This window comes from Bactrocera neohumeralis, chromosome 6 (genome assembly GCF_024586455.1).
Source record: "Bactrocera neohumeralis isolate Rockhampton chromosome 6, APGP_CSIRO_Bneo_wtdbg2-racon-allhic-juicebox.fasta_v2, whole genome shotgun sequence".
NCBI lineage: Eukaryota > Metazoa > Arthropoda > Insecta > Diptera > Tephritidae > Bactrocera > Bactrocera neohumeralis.
In genome coordinates this window covers 9289472-9307262 of record NC_065923.1, presented here as the reverse complement: position 1 = coordinate 9307262, position 17791 = coordinate 9289472, and the positions used below count along the sequence as shown (strand labels likewise).

The 17791-nt window shown below is 37.5% G+C and overlaps 2 protein-coding genes across 3 annotated transcripts in view; both read left to right on the top strand.

The window, feature by feature from the left end:
- Positions 1-2340: 2340 nt before the first annotated feature.
- Positions 2341-15271, top strand: LOC126761694 (uncharacterized). The gene is made up of 4 exons (XM_050478055.1): positions 2341-2564; positions 3045-3798; positions 3931-4068; positions 15020-15271. The coding sequence occupies exons 1-4, from the start codon at positions 2341-2343 to the stop codon at positions 15269-15271; spliced, it is 1368 nt and encodes a 455-aa protein (XP_050334012.1).
- LOC126763567 (uncharacterized) overlaps positions 15148-17791 on the top strand; it is a 181348-nt gene continuing 178704 nt past the window's right edge. Inside the window, exon 1 of one of the 2 annotated variants that reach the window (XM_050481200.1) lies at positions 15148-16127. The gene's annotated coding sequence lies outside the window, so the exon portion shown is untranslated. The remainder of the gene's footprint in view (positions 16128-17791) is intronic. The other variant, XM_050481199.1, reaches the window with a different exon arrangement.

Here is a 17791-nt window from a genome sequence, read left to right as displayed (position 1 = left end):
ATATTATAGTGTATATCATAGTATATATCATGGCTGATTTGATCGTTATTGCGTGCTAAGCTTTCTGTTTAAGGTTAGTTTATATTAATTAATATTTGCTATGGGTCTTCGTAGCTAGACTAAAGCTTCTGAAAATTTGGAAACACTGACAAAAAATCTTCCTTCCTATATCTGTGCGCACATTTTAGCAGAATTTTGAGGAATATGACGTTGTCAGGTTAGACACTTGTACTCTCTAGTTCTTCTGCAACCCTTCAATGACTTAAAAGGGGTTGTATTGGGTAGTCAAAAAAGTCTTTTCGCATTTCCTATCAAATTTCAACTTATTTTTTTTATAATAAACTTTAATAGACCAAATATGTACCATTTTCCACCACTTTTTGCTATTTTTCCGCATTATTCCATCAGTACAATATTTTTCTAGTTTCTCGGCGAAAAACTGCGACAAGTAATTTTACAGGCTTCTATTGAAGCCAACTTTACTCCATTATGGGAGTTTTCTGTTTCGTTTCCTGTTATCATTCGTTCAGAATTGGTTCGATTTCACTTCGTTTCAGCGAAGGATCGCTCCATCGGTCCATTAAATTTTTCACATACAATTCATGTGCTACCCAAACATTGGGCTTCTTTTTGTAGCGAACCCTTTCCAAATTGTTCAAAATCGTTTGATGATGAATGTTAAGTTCCTTAGCGATGTCATGGCTGCTTATGTGACGGTCCATAATTTCATCGACTTTTTCAACGATAGATCGACCAGAGCGAGGTGCATCTTTCACATCGAAATTTCCAGAACAGAAGCGAGCGAACCATTGTTGTGCTACACGAACTGATACAGCATCGTCTCCGTAAACTTCACAAATTTCATTGGTGGCTTGCGTGGCATTCTTCCCTTTTTTATACAAAAATTTCAAAATATTGCGAATTTCTTCATTATTTTCATTAGTTTTTGAACAGCTGTAACTTTTTCTCAACTTTGCCGAATTTAGTTTTTTTTTTTGTTAAATGAAGCTTAAAATCTCAACTTTCCAACACAATATGTGTTTTCGACTACACAATATGTGTCCTGCTACCGAAGATATTTTATATTTGAATGCTTTGGGCAGCAACGTGGTAGAGGCTTAAACTGCAGTCAACTAGAAATACAGAAGTCATTTGCATTCTCCTCGTAGAAAATCGCAGACGCATTGAGTTAAGATTTCCATGATGTCGTCTATGTAACTGCTCCAACTCTTAGGTTAGAACACCGCTTAGATTCATTAGTAATTCACTTTCATAACCTATGTGTAGATAGCCGCTGGTATTGAACACACAATTCCAATGTAAACACGTCAATTTATAAGAGTGTGTGTGCGTGTAGACGACATACTTGTAACTGTTTATGCGCAGGTTCGCAGCTAATTATTTTTGTAGCTAATTTACTTATAATAATGCGATTTGCACAATGTCAGTCGCAGGCAGGGAGTCTGACATGCTGCTGGCCCCCAGCTGTGCTGAAGCGAGCGAACTGCACACACAAACACACACACACACCTGGGTGGTTGGACGAAGTTTCGCCAGCGCGTAAGTGTGTAGTGGAAAGTGGCTAGCATCCTTTTAATAAGGATAGCATGCTAAACTGCTTAGGCTAAATGATTCCATTGCATTAGCATATGTTGTTGCTTGCCGGTGTAAACATGTGCTTACCATAATGAATTTAATGAGCAGCGGCTTATGGGGTTGGCAATATGGTTCCAACGTGAATAGTTAGCCTTAAAGAATGATTTCAGTCTTTAAGCAGCGCAGATGGCTTTTAGTTTGAAGGAATTTTTAAAATATATTTTATTTATGCTTAAAATTCATACAGTTCTATGCATGAATGTGGTCACGGTTTATATTTTAGAGAGGCATAGAAATTATTTTATGTGAAAAATATACTAAAAATGTCTTTTGCTAAAAACTAGTGGAAGTTAATTTGTTAAGCTCTCCAGTAGACTTTGGCTAACCACTTAGTTATTAAGTGGGTATTAATCATAAGCTTCATAACTGCCAAATATACGCAATTATTGCGCCAGACTAATCACTCCTTAATTAATAAACTGTTCAATGGCTTAGTATGTGCTTGGTTAGTGGCTTCGCAATGCTTTAAGTCAATACTAAATTGGTGAGTGAGGTTAAGTGGCTATTAGCAGGTGGCCGTCGGCAATGAGTGCTTACTAATTTTAGCTTACAAACGTCAGTTATGAGTTATTTGTAGCGCAGGTACATGAACCCATATATTAAATTGAATGATTACGTATTTGCCATACTAATCAGCTTGTTGGTCGTCGATATTTAGGAAACCTGAAGAATAACATCATCGAAATGAGCAACGACGCCTTCCAGGAGCGACACAATCAATTCATTGATTCGATATTCTCGCGCATCAATCGCATTGTGGCCGACAACTACGATCCGTTTGTTGTGCGCTTGCACGCCCGAGCAGCGACCAAGAAAACCGGCGCCGGCAGTGGCAGCTCAGCAGGATACGCAGCGTCGGTGACGAAGGGGAAGCCGGCAAAATCATCCATGACAACCAGGCATAAACTGTGAGTACTTGTATTGGCACTTTTTTGACTTCAATGGCTTGGCTGATTGAGAGCAGTCACCGAATGGTGACAAAGCAAACACACATATTCATATATATGTACATATGGCCAGTAAGTAGTGTGGGGCTTTACTGATGTTGTGATGCCTTCCCACCTACATTCATTATCGATTTTGCAGTCGATTTTTAGCCATTTTCTGAAATTGCTAATATATTCCTGAATCGGTCGTACTAAATTGATGTAATTTCATTGGGGGTCTTAAAAACACAGTCAAGATACCTTTCTGTTTACAATTACGAGTACTTAGTGTTCCTACACTCACTCATTCGTATTTGATTCACACATGTAACTCTCAATGTGGCCATATGTATGCATGTGTATGTAAGCGACAATTTAAAGTCGCCTACAAAGGACATTGTCACCATTGAAATCAATTTCAACTCGATTGCTTCCACTCTTACCAATCGTTTGTCTCCATAGGAAAAACACCAAATCAGAACCACGCGCCCTGGATGAAGAGCCACGCCGCATGGAAGTGAGCGATGCTAAGGCACAAAGCAAATTACAGGAGCAACTGCAGCAGTTACAATTACAGCAAGAGCAAAGCATCAAAGCAGTCGCGGACGAGAAAAAAGTGGATGGGGGTGATGCTAAATTAGCGGGAAATGTCGGCGACGCTGCCAACGCGGCCGCTACATTGCCGGAAATGCGCACCGTATTAAACGGGGAGGCCAACAAGGCCAGCGCCAACGGCGCCGGCACAAAGAAAACTTCAAACAAAGCACATAAGACACACACGAAAAAAAGTCAGGGCAATGCCAACAGCCACAACAACAGCAACGCTGGCACGAAACTAAAGCAGAATACTAAAAATAATGGTAATAGTAACAACAAAAACAACAACAATGCGCATGGTGCCGTTGGTAGTGGCAAAGAAGTTGAAAAGCTGCAAAAAGCCGAAGGCAGCCTCTCCGGCTTGGCTTCGTTGAAGCGTGTGGGCAATGTGAAAGTGGTCGCCGATCCGGAAGGCTCCAACTCAACCATAAAGGCCAAATTCACTTTGGGTCCACTGACTTTGCGCGTAGAAAAGTCATTCAAACGCGGCAGTGTGCACAGTGTGAAGAGCGCTACAGCGCGCACCAACGAGATGATTGGCCGCATCAAATTCGGCGTCGTCAATGATCGCGCCACACTCATGTCCATCAAGGTGCAGCAGCCAAAGCAGGTTGGTTGGGTGAGATGAAATTGAGTTCTTTTTTAACCCATTATGTATTAAGTATTACCCAAAAATACTAGGCACATAGTGCGCTTTCTTCTGCTGTCTAGTTAGTTATGCTAAATGTTCTATTGTCTTTCTCTTTGGCAGGTGGAGGTGGAGAGCAAGGACAATCACGACCGCACACGCGAATTCGTTTGGCGGCGCACACCGAAAATCGCCAAATTAGTTAACGAAAAGCTGAAATTGGCCGCCGAGTCGCTATTCACAACCCAAGGCGTCGAAGTAGTGAGGCTATAGATGACTGCCAGGCTCCGTAGTTAATTATATATAATTTTACGCAAATATTTGGGTGCGAGGTACTTATGCGGGTCGGTGAAAGTTTAGGACGGCAGTATAGTTCTACCGTGTTTCATAAGAAATATCGAGATTATCTCTAATTTTGTTAATTATAAGTATTTACAAATATTTGACCTTAATTTATTATTTATTTATTCATGGTATATTTATTTAGCCATCGAACTATATAATTTATTTAATTTATTCCTTTGAAGCTAATTGTCTTTAGTAATGAAGAGATCCTGCTATATTTTATAGACAAAAATTTCCAATAAATATAATGAATCCTAATTTAATTTGTATTTGCCTTTTAATGATTATCTCGTAACGTGAGTTATATAAAAGGTTTTCTTGTTTATGATTGAAGAGATTCAAAAAGCTATTGACATATATACATACAAGATCAGTTTTTTTTCTCTTCTAACCTTCGTGAAACTCACTTCAGGAGTTGGAAGTTGGAATAATGTGACTAAACTCAGATAACTATCTAATTTTATGTAATTTTGGCAACATTGTACTAATGGAATACAAGCCAGTCTGCTTCTTGGTTCTGTGGTAAGCTTATAAAGTGTGATCTCTTTCAAATGTTGGCCGCGGCTACGCCTCAGATGGTCCATCCATTGAGTCCAATTTTCGATAACTCGTTCGAGCATTTCGACTGGTAACTGGCGAATGACACGGGTGATGCTTTGCTCCATGGCCTGAATAGAAGCGGGATTGTCTGACTGATGCGATGTGTGGGAAGTGGCGCCGTCTTATTAAAACCAAATGTCGCCAAGATCACGAACTTCAGGCACCTAAAAGTCGGTTGTCATGGGACGATAACGGTTACCATTGAAAGTGACGTTCCTAACTGTATTATTTTTGAAGAAATATGGATCGCTGATTCCACCCGCTCACAAACCACATCAAACCATTGCTTTTTCTGGATGAAATGGCAGTTCCTGAATTCTTTCATGTTGCTCTTCGTCCCAAATATGTGTTTCAAGAGCCCATAGAGCAAGGAGAAGTAGCTTGAGAAGGTCGAGCAGCTTCAGTTCTTGCACAAGGTGGATTTTGTATGCTTGCAGTTTAAGAACTTGACCAACAATGCTCAAAGTCGTTCCATACGTCAGTTCAAGCTGCTGCGAATGGCGCCGAATCGACTCTCCACAGTCTTTGTGTACACTCTCTTTAACGGCGAATATTTTCTTCACTACGAGCTGGACATGGTCTATTCGTTCGAATACACAGTACAACAGCTAATCTGGGGGGTTCGATAATATATATTATCCAATAATGAATGCTGGATCTCAAGATATTGATGGTGCTGCGAATGACTAAAAGTGACTTAACAGCTTGACACGACTCACGCGTTATCTGAAAAAAGGGCTATTGAAAAACGTACCTCTACTTGGATCATCCCCTGTTTTTGTCCATATTATGTTACCTACTTTTTCTATAAGTCAATAGATATGCAACTTTAGTTTTATCTGCCATGTATGCGCGCATGGTGCCCTTCAACTGACTTCGCTTCCCCTGTATCGCGTGCGTGACCTTTAAATAAATTGAATATTCAAGAACTTTTGGTTTTGGGTCGGGTCGGTATCCATACGCGCTATGGGGTGTGCGGCACATACAGCGCAAACAATGAGACCAACAGTAACAAAAGCTCGCCTGCAACTGCCGCAAACTGCAGTTTCGTGTGTGTTGGGCGGTAAATAAATATGAGCAATGTACAAAAAGTGTTGATACTTTTAGAAACTGCATATATCTGCATACTGGCATCTGCTTACTGAGAAATATATTCATTCTACATATATGTATATGTATATGTATTTATGCATGCATTTGTTGAGTTGCCCTTGAATAAGTCCCGTGAAAGAGCCAAAACTGAAAGGTGAAAGGAAAACTTAAAGTTCTTGTTCGCAGTTTCCCATAAATCCATTGTTATTTTATTTAGCGAAGTTCACGGTTGAAATAAACCCAAAATAATTTGGAAGCGGGTTTTGAACCAGTTCTTACTAATATACGCAGCAAAATTTTAGGTTTGTTTCATATGCATTTTAACGCTTAATCCAAAAAATCCTTGAGTTTCATAAATTTCACAATATTTTGTTATTGCAGATCTTCAGGTAACTTGAAGCATGACATGTAATTTTATAGACGGATATATGAAGAATACATATATGTATGCGCGAATGATAAAGTGTCGAATATTTTCCTTGCAAGCCACTTTAGTGAATGGACACAATAAATTGCGCTCTTCAGAGTCTTCAAATTACACACCGCCAACGAGTGAAACTTGTGATTTGCCAATCGATAAAGCAAAGTGTTAAATATCAAGAGTTCACCAGTGACTACTAAAGAGCAAGGACACCAACGAGCCCGAAATTTGACGAGAATAGTTTCTACTGATTATACAAGCAACGATGCCTTAATTATGCAACATTGTGGTAATTATTTATTTAAAGGGCCGGTATGACGTTCGTAACGACATCACTCTACAATAAGTACAAAAAGCTACTTTTGAGGGGTATAATTGAAATGTGTATATAAGTTACATATTATCTAACATGCTTGTTAAGTGTGTCAATAAAATGCATAATTGGATGAAATTTGTGTGAGTGTAAAGTCACTTCGTTTACTGCCTACGAGGGAAACTAAACTACACTTCAATAATTTATGTTTTGACACTCATTATTGGTTAACTGATGCAAATAACTTATGCGTATGCTGATAACATTTCTATGAATTACCTTTCGAAGGTAAGTGTTTATATTATATATGTATATGACGTCTTAAAATTCACAGAATAAAACTTAAATTAGTTCTTCATTTCAGCGTCTGAAAAAGCACTAATTTTCATTTTTGTAGTCAAATGTCAGCAGTTTCTCTGATCCAAATTATCTGAAATAAAAAAACCAAAAGGATTACTTTTAGGATAGATAAATACGAAAATGATCGAAGAAATAGCCAAATTTTGATTTTAGAAAAAATCTTTTTTGCACGAAAATTTACACTGTAAAGTGACTTAAAAACTAGCAATTTTGATCAGAAATTTTATTCCTACGATCAGTATCTAAGAAGATCTTTTGAAAATTTCAAGTCAATCGGCCGAACTTTTTCAGAGAAATATTCCTCACCGACTTTGAAAACATCGTTTCGGAAAAACGCATTTTGGCTACTCCGGGTTACGGTTCCGCCTACTTTCAAACGCTCGGAGACGTCTTTGCAAATACGCTCATTACTCCGAAACTATTTTACCGGATTACTTTGAAATTTACAGGCAATATTCTAGAATATATATACATTCAAAATATGCAAAAAAATTGTCGATTTTTTTCTAAATTACATATCCACTTGTAATAAAAATCTTATATTGACAATGTACAAAGTCGCGAAGCGTCAACTTCCGTCTAAATAAATTAAGACAGTTACAGCAGAATAGGCATCAGTCCGTTCGTGCCATAGAGTAGACGTAAAAAGACTAGTCACACGAAGTAATACCGCATCAGGCGGTTTTGTGCGAGTGTCTTGAGTTAGGAGTAGGATGGGTTTGGCGGATTAAAGTTCCGCACTACGGCGTACGATGCTTCTCCCTACTATAAAAAAGGTGCGTTCCAAAGTAAACAGGACTTAAAAAGAACAAAACAAATGGTTTTTTCGGCAAAATCAATTTATTTTATTCAAAATAGGCTCCTTCTGCTTCAATACAGCTTTTTGCACGGTCCAAAAGCATGTCGAACGAGTGTTTTAGCTCGTTTTTGAATGGCCTCTACGTCTGCATAAGGTTTTCCATTCATGGGCAATGCATTTTTCCGAAAAGGAAGAGGTCGCACGGTACCATATCAGGTGAATACGGGGGGTGATTAATGGTTAAAATGTGATTTTTGGTCAAATAATCGGTCACAAGGGTCGATCGAAGAGAGCAATTTTTGGTCGTCAGTCAATTTGTCCGGAATAAACCGTGCACACACCTTTCGTAAGCCCAAATGTTTGGTCAAAATGCGATAAATCGATGTTTTGATGATGTTCAATTCCATTTCCATGAATTTCAATTATTATTTCGGCTGATTTTTGATGAATTCACGTACAGTTTCGATGGAATGTTGATCGTCATTTATGTCCTCACGACCACTTTGAAAACGTTGAAAGCACTCGTGCACTCTGCTGCGGTATAAGCAATCATCGCCATAAACTTGCTTCACCAATTTAAACGTTTCGGTCAAATTTTTAACAAATTTTAAAACAAAAATTAATGTTGGCTCTTTGTTCGAAGCTCATTTTCGCACAGATGACACAAACATACTGACACAGAAAATGCAATAACTTCACTTCAAATCAATGAAATATCATGAAATTTGCACTGGACAATCGATAAAGATAGCAGATTCTAACGCACCTGTCGACATATAGATGGCGCCACCAGGGGGCGCTAGGTACAAAAAATCCTGTTTACTTTGGAAAGCTCCTTGTAGACTTATTACAGTTAAATCCAGCTGTAGTTGGAAGAGTAAGTGCTCAAAAATCGGTGCAGGGATAACTGAAGTCACACAAGGCTATGAATGCAAAGCCATGGATTCAAGCACTCCGTAGGGCATAAGCAATTGGCAGGATCATGAAGAATTTCCACCTCTAACGCCACTTTCCTGCTCCCAAACGTCCAAAAGGTTTAATTTTGCGGTATTTTACTGCTAGAGTTAATATTTCTGGTTAACTATGACTTTGTTCAATGTTTTAAAGAACCGTTGTAAGAATTTCGTTTCGAAAAATCAAAAACTACACGTTCGCACAAGGAAGACAATGTTGAAATTGACTTTTTACTTTACTAAATTGGTCAAATATTAAATATGCTTGGACATGTTTTTCCACAACGTCGCTGTGGCAGGCGAGCGTGGCACTTTGCGCCAGTCTTTGCAGCATCGTCATAATTTTCACGCGTTTCTAATTCGTTTGTCCTTTCATTCATTGCAGTCGTTTTTCAAGGTTTATATATTTTCGGCAACACGTACCATGAGCCGCCCGCGCTTATGTTCGCACGCTTGTAAGCGCCAGCATAAATACCACATTCCTGGCATTCAAGCGCTTAGACCACCATATGACGACTGGATTTTTAATGAAAGTCACATTTGGCAAAACGGAAATAAATCACTAAGCCCGACACAAAAACAACGATGGAATTAAACAAAACACACAAAATTTGTGCTCACAGCATTGTGTGTTCCTATGAATGTGCTTATGTGCTTATGTACAGTTATAATGTACACATATCGTCCTTGCCACATACATACATGTTTGCGACACACATACACACTTCACTTGAATGGATATTTATAAATAACGCTCTTTGGCGGAAGCGCACTGCCTCACTCCACCCCGCAACGCGGACGTACGTGTAGATTACTTTCACTGCCCCAAAAAAGTGGCTATTTAACGCAACACTAACTGGCAGCACATGTTGTGGCCCAAAAAACTGACCTTTATACCCAACGCATATTTCATGGCCACATAATTGATGAAAGAGTTTGTTAATAAAGCGAAATTTTTGTTAAACAAAAATGAATTCAGAAAATTGGAGTAATTTTTCAATATACCATATTATCAATTATGGGTTTCTTCCTTTGCCGGTTTTTTCATTTGTTCATTCGATTTTTTTCACATACAAGTGTACATATGTATATGCTTATTTTTCAAATTCAAAAGGAATATTGCACTTAGAACAACTTTGCGTTGGGTTTAAAGAATGAAAAGGGAAAATACAATAAAAAGTTAATATGTGAAGTATTTGGAAACGGATTAGGAACTGTTGTGTGGATAAACGAGTATTAAATTCGACCGAAAAAATACTTACTGTCACTATTCTAGATCATTGATATTATATATGAGAAGTCAGATAAAATAATGGCATTAAGGGAAAACAATAGCTTAACTATTGCCCTTTGGATTTTCTACTTTCTCCTATAATTTATTTAAGAATATATTAATTAAATCAGACCTTCTGAGCAAGAGCAATGAGTAATTTATTTTATATATTTTCACATTAAAACATAATGTGAAGAAGTATTAAGCAAAAAGTATTCAATCCGCGTAAATAACGTGAGACCAAATTATGTCCAAAGACGGAGTAGCTTCTACCCGAAAAAAAACTTCGAACTTAAGAGTATGAGAATATCAATCCATCAGCGTTATAACTATAAATCAACCCATATCTATGGCGCATGTATATGAAACGATTGATGTTATCTGTACTCTCCAGTGAGGCGTCCGACAACTTTTAAGCCAACCTTTGGCGATTTATTCAATATCAAATGTTATACGTGTACTAGATTCTATTTTTCTCAGCTTTTTACACACGCTCTGATAAATATATTTTGTCATGTAATATGCCAGTTCGAACATTCTTAACCAACAATTTCATACAAAGTCATTAAATGTACTGGTAGTGGACTAAAGTAATTATACTAGCCTCACAATAAGCAATAAAACCTCAAAACAATTGTTCAGAGTATAATAATTTATGAAATCTCTGTGGATTAACTCTATTACTGAGCAACAAGGAGACCTCCAACTTACCAATTATGGTAAATGCGGAACCAAATAATGTGTTCAAATATGACGCAATCATTTATTTAGATTTATTCCTGTATGTGTTTGCACAAGAAAATGATGTGAGAGTTAGGCCCTCACAACTAAAAAGTATTGATGAATATTTTCAGAAGGCAAAGTTTGTCAATTGATTTTTGTTATAATTCAGTACTTATTTCACATTGATGCTAGTATTCGTATATTTATGGATCACAGAGAGAAAATATACGACTCATGTTTTTATAACATAGGTAAAAGAACCTGAGGTCCTTAAATGAATGCATTCAAAATTAAATTTAATTTTAATACTTCTTCTCAATAAATAATCTGGTGAAGAACAACTATTTTTATTCAGTTGAGGTAGTGGAAAATGCTTTCCGCAACATCAGAGCTGTAGGTATGTGCAACTTACAGGACCCTAAAAACCTCCCTCTAAGAAACTGTCGCCAACCCTGTAACCGCGCTTGCATTAATTCAGGGTGGTGTTTAATTTTTCTCATTGAGGTCCAGGTTCCACTGTTTTCAGAGTAGCAAAATTGCTGAGTATTTCTGGATAATCTCCAGTTTCGACCTTCAGCAATACACCAATTAAATTATCCACATTTATTTTGCCAAGCGTAGAAGGCGTTGCGTTCCCATTGTTATAGCACACTTTTAAAGAATGTGTGTTCTGCGCCGTCTTTTTTCGCGTCGTTATGAAGACATGACAGCTCTTCGACTTTACCAATTCTAGTAAGAAACCATTTTCTGAAATATCTGTACCCGTATAGTAGATGTGTTGTGTACAAGTCGCCTTCTCCAAATTCGCGACTTGTTCATAAGTTTAAATCTATTATAAATCTGGCCGTCCAGCTGCCGTGCCTCTCATTCTCCTCTCTTCATTGTCATGCTGGTATAGTGTCTTTCTTTATTCTGTCAATTGGGCTCTTGTTATTTTCATCTGCTTTCTTTGGCTCTCACAGTTTTTTTTCTTTCGTGCGCTAGAAGGTCAATAGGAGCTTTAACACTTATGACTAATATTTCATTACCTGTCATAGTTCGGCAAGCTGCTGCAACTCTGGGGATTGTGAAGCGCTGCATTACCTTACACCGGTTTTCCTTTTTTAGCACATCTGTCCTAATGTCTGCTCCGTATAGTAAGACGCTGGAGGTTGCTGACATCATGACCTTTCTCTTTTCTTATGTGGGTCCTTCTTTGTTGGCCATCAGTCTTCTAAGATGGGATGTACCCAAAAGGTAAATGTGGGGTCCAGTCTTAGGACTAGGTAATTCACAGCTTGTTGTGTCCTTGGAATATGCTTAGTCGTTTGCATGCTTATTACAAGAGAAATGTGCTTGTTCCTCAGCAGTAGTAGCTCTGTTTTTTCGGTTGCGAGCTGGAGATCATGTGAGTAAAGCTATGTTTGTGTCCGAATCATGACCTGATTCAGTTTTTTTCGGGCGTCCTCTATGTCTCGGTTACTGCGATTACTGGTACTATACCGTCCGCGTAGCCAATTAAATATGATTCGTCTGGGCGAAGAACACCAATTATTTAGACTTACATATATGGAGGCAATTAGGCTAAACTTGCGGAGAAAGAATATACTACGGTCTATTAACATATGTATTTTGGAAAAAAAAATTACAGAAGAAATAACTGGTAGATCTTCCCCACCATGAATATGGGTATATGTGTGTATATGAACTGTAAAGGAATGAAAGGAAAAAAGCAGGAAATATTTCAAGAAATAAGGTTTCTACGTAGATTGCCTTCTATGTGTCGGGATTTGGTGGCCTTAGTGTCGCAACTGCATCGTAAAGTTCGGCATTTTTGATTTTATGCATACTCATAATATTTTGACAAACGAGTGCTATTTGTTTTCTTTACAGTAACTTCAAATATTCTTCCCAACCAGTTCTCATCTTTTTTAAATTTCGACGTAGATTATCTCAGCAATCGTGTATCGATGAACTTGATTCAATTTTAGGCAATGAAGCTCCAACACATGTACCCTAAAAAAAAAATCTGTTGACAAAAAAATTAAATCAATTTTGTCCGCCTACAATGTCCCCACTTACTAACAATTCTGCTGAATATAAAAAATAGTGATATTGGTTGTCCGCGTGGCTGACCTTCACTGCCGAATTTTCGATGAAAAACAATACTTTACAGTAATTAGTGTAAAAATTCTAATGATAGAAGGGACATGCAAAAACTAGTAGAGCAAAATTATGTTCGTATATATGTATGTGTGTAATAGCGTCGTAGCCTATGCGCCTGTAAGGAAATTTGATACCGTTATCTCTCGTTAGCCTACAGTTGCTTTTAACGCAATGTTATTATTGTTTCATGCAGCCGCTGGCGTTTCATTTCCCATAATTTGTGCCCTTATTTCCTTATGTCAACTTTTTCTTTAATAATTTTATAGGCAATTCGTTCCATTATTTCGTTTGACTTTGCCTGCGCTATTCGATATTGAAATTTCATGTCATCTTTGCTATCTGTTTTAGGCCGCAAGCAACAAGTTTCTCTTGTTTGCTTTTATGCTGTGGAGAGCACTTTATTGCGGTATCTATTTTTCATGGCTACCTCGCGGCTCAACTTCAAGGACAATTTTAGAATATTTGAAACTGTTAGCATTTATTGTGTATACACAATATTTACAGAAATTGTAAATTTCTTTAAAAAATCTTGTATACTATGTAAGCATTTGTCAGTTTGGTAGTCGACAAAACTATATGCGGAACAGGCTTCGTTGATGGCTCGAAATGCTGGGCAATGAGCAATCATTATTATCTTCAGAGACTAAAATGTATTGTTTATTAGCGGAGCGGAGAATAGTATAAGATAAACTTGTATGCTTTAGTGAGAAACTAAAGTTGGAGAATATAACGCTCACATCTCATAATACTTATTTTTTTCCAATCTGTGGTATATGCATGATTATTCCAAATCGGCTAAGATCATAAAATATGGTAACAAGTTCAAGTTAAGAGCTTTCCACGCTTAGAGTTTTCCACTTTTTAGTCAAGATTATAATTTGCGCGTCTAAAAAAAATTTGTCGACAAATAGGTTTTCGCGCGAAATTAAAAAAAGTCTTACTATTTTTTGCCCACAGTATTTAAATTACCTCACTTGTATTGACTAGGCAGTTGTCAAGAAATTAAACAAATTTAGATGATATTCTATATAAATCTATCCATTCCATTCATAGTTATTTTCATATAACGGCAAATTATCCACTTCCGCGTCGACTTGTTCGCATTATTTAATTTGGCGGTAAGATTTTTCTTGTTTTCATTCTGTCACAATATCTCACACAATCTCTTCTGGAAACGCGTTACATACATACATACGTACGCACTCTTACATGGTAATTATGGAAACACATAAATGCAATAAAACAAAGGCGACAATGCATAAGGAAAGAATAACACCAGCAAAACAAATTCGGAACCGTTAAAATCGGCACCTCGAATGTAGGACAAATTCACTACTTCGTGAAATCGCCGCAAATTTGCTCTTCGCTTTCATTTCTCGTTTTCCAACGAAAAGAGAACAATGCGCTTCGACAACTGCGCATGCGCTCTCTTAATACTCTTAGCATAGAAACGATATGTGCAATAACAATAAACAGCTATTTTTGAATTTTCAAAATTTATTATGCTTCATTATTGTAATAATAATTATTATTAGCGTTACAGAAAATATTTTTAATTTTTAAATCTGCTCTCTATGGATTTATTGAGATACTATATTTTGCAGCAAATGAGTTCTGTTGTCTTTATAAATCAAATCTATGAAGGAACTAACCTTATTTTGGGTTTTATAAGGTTAAGCTAGATACTATTCTTAGCTGCCTTTATAATAATATTTGACATGACGAAGCTCTCTACAATGGTTAGTTTTAATATCACTTGAATGACTTCTTTGAAAGCCAATCTTGAAAAAATGTCAATATTTTTGTTTTTTAAATTTCAAAACATTGTTCTTCTTATTCAAAATTAATTAACTCTTGTAAAGAAACTTTTTACTTCATTATGCAGTACATACAGTATTATTTATAGCTAAATTTATCATAATTTACACTATAGTAAAAATCTAATTTTGTTAGTACTGAATTAGAAATTTCTTCAATACTTCAGTGTGATAACAATCAAGGCATCTAATATTAATCCAGACTTATAGCCATTGACAGGATATGATTTATGCTTTCATCGACCGCTCTAGGTGAGCGCAGCTCCATCAGCCGTAATCCTTCTTCGGCTATGTGCGGCACAGAGAGTCGCCTGCCCTCGTGCGCCTCTAAAAGTCAACACAGAGACCATGCTATATGCTAACAAACTCAGCCAGCACCGCTTTTTGCGCTCTCGGCAAGCGAATTGTGCCGTCTCTTCGCCAATTTCTTTGTCGTGTTGCATGGAGCTGCTGACGCGCTGCTCGGCGCTAAAATTGTCGCTGCTGGATGTCAAAGCGCCAAGTACAAGGCTCACAGCCAACAGTGGCGGACGCACATACACCAACAGGCTGGTGGCGAATCGGAAAAACAGCGCGTCGCAATCAGTATCAGTGCAACAGCGCCTGAGAACGCAAGCAAGTGAATCGACTAACGCTCCGTCTGTTACACCTGATGTGCGCGACGCACAGACTGAGGCGCGAATCGTATTGATTTGAATCGAATCGAACCACTTGGTACGAAATTTAACGAGTGTGTTGCCCTCAAACACGGCGCCAGAGTAGTGTTGTGAGTAGTGAACCGCGCGCCGCGTGTCAAACATCAATTGCATTGCGGAAGCGCAGCGACCGTCGCGCACGTGATATTGACAGAGGCAGAGGCAGTGACAGTGAATGTGACAGTGTGACTGACAGCGCGATTGAACGTGGCTGCGTTGTGCAAAGTGGCATAGGTTCGAAGGAGGAAGCGCTCATTGAACCTTCCTATTGCCACAAATTCCTTACCTGCCCTTTTTCGCTCAACCGCCAATTTGCATTTGTTGTTAACCAAGGCACGTACAAGCCAAACGATAAAATCTCTAGAACGAATATAACTAGACGAAAGCGGAGCGCGAAGCATGGAAAGCCATGTAAATACATACATATGTAAATATATTCGCGGTCGAGTGTTGGTGATGGCTAAAAGCTTGTGCAGGTGATAAGCGAAACTAAAAAAAAAATCCAAAAATAAAGAAGCAAAAGAATCTGAAGAATAGGCTCGTGCTTAAAAAGTGAAAAGTGCCATTAAATACGCAAATACGTGAAATTCAATGAACGCGTGAAAAAATTTGTGTTTTGTTTTGGCTGTCAATAGAGGCGCCACCAACTCCAACAACAATGCGTCCTTTGCGTCTTCCCCTGAACGCTAATGGTTTGGTATTTGCACAGTGAGGCCGGGGCTGTGATCATAACATCACGAACATCCGCAGGCATAGATAATCGAAGATGCTGTAAAAAGTGAAGGTGATTTTTACTGAGCAGCCAATGAGTGTTGTAAAATATTAATAAGAAAGCCCATAAAAAGTTCAAATCCAAATAACATCAGGTATTATTGATAAGAATCTTGCGTGGGATGGACGCTTGATTGGTATTAATACCCAAGGTTATTAAGATTACTTATAAATACAGCACTGGATTCTAAGTAGATTGAACCTCTTCAGAAATAGAATAAATTATTATAGTGCAGAAAATGAATTGATCTTTATAAAACTTGAGTTAGCTATGTAAGGCATTTTGCTGTTAAGGTCCTCTTGAATATTCTGCGAAAGAAATATACCCCGAATGGCTCGAAAGATAGCCTCGCTGTCGACTAAGAACAAACGATTCCTTGCAACTAATTACTTCTGCGATAAGAGTATCATTATTATTACCTGCGTTAAGTCTCTTGACAAGATTTTCTAATTTTTAAGCCTGTTTTGTTTATGCCTGCCTCCACATATCCGAAGCGTGAAAAATATGCTGATTAATTAAAGAATATTTCGTAGCGAGCACGCCAAGCATTGAAGAATTCCATTTATTCTACGAAACCATTTAAATTGCCACAAATTGTGAATAGTTTTTTGACATAAATATTTTTCAGCAAATACTACTTAAATGAAACGCCAAAACAACAACAACAGCAATGCTGTAATGTGTGTTTAATGCGGCTGCTTTGCTCATCTCGTTTTGGCGTCACTTTGATCTAAATCCACTTAGTGAGTGGGTGCGACAAGGGTGCTTTACTTAGGCCGCTTGTGCAGGAGAATATTCGTTTTATTTTCTATTTTTTGTTTTTGCGCCAAACATAGCATACCAAAGGCCTGCCGTTTATGCACTTGCTGTTCTGTGTTCTCCAAGCGTGAAAATCAATGTTAACGTAAACAATTTATGTTTTGCCGATTCTGCATTGGCGTCTAGCTTTTCACACTTGGCTCGACGCCGTCAGTGTTTTGTTGATATGCTTTTAAAAGATTGTTTTGTAATTGGATGCTTTTTGCATGGCTACGAAAAAAATGTCTCAAGTGCTTTAGTTTGTTTATTTTCCGATTAAAATGTGAAGAGATCTGCACATATAGCACTGGCATAAGATTAATTGTCAAAATCAGCTATATTTCTTTGATAGCAGTCTAAAAGCAATGCTTGGAAAGCGCAATGCTTCCAAGTTAGTGAGAGAGGGAGAGAGATTGGTAATTTGAGAGAAGAAAAATATTTTTTTACAATTTTTTCATAATTTAAATTTCAAAATTAATCATAAAAAATAAGCCAAGATCGGCAATTTTTAGCAAATAACAAAGACCTGCTTTCTCAGCCTGATAATATTGTGAAATGATCCTCCTTGTTCATATATAAGGTTTTCAATGATAGAAAACAGCTATGCTGATTTCAAGGGTATCTTCAATCGTAAATAGCTTTACTGTATCTACATTCAACTATTCCAAGTTTTTACTTTTTTATGTACTTATAATTTTTTTGTGAATTTTTCAAAGTTATTTCCGAATAAGAAATCTCAGTCTTATTTGCTTTCATTAAGAACTACTTAAGCTAACCTACTTATATTTTTTTTGTGAATTTTTTAAAGTTATTTCCGAATTAGAAATCTCAGTCTTATTTGCTTTCATTAAGAACTACTTAAGCTAACCTTTGAACGA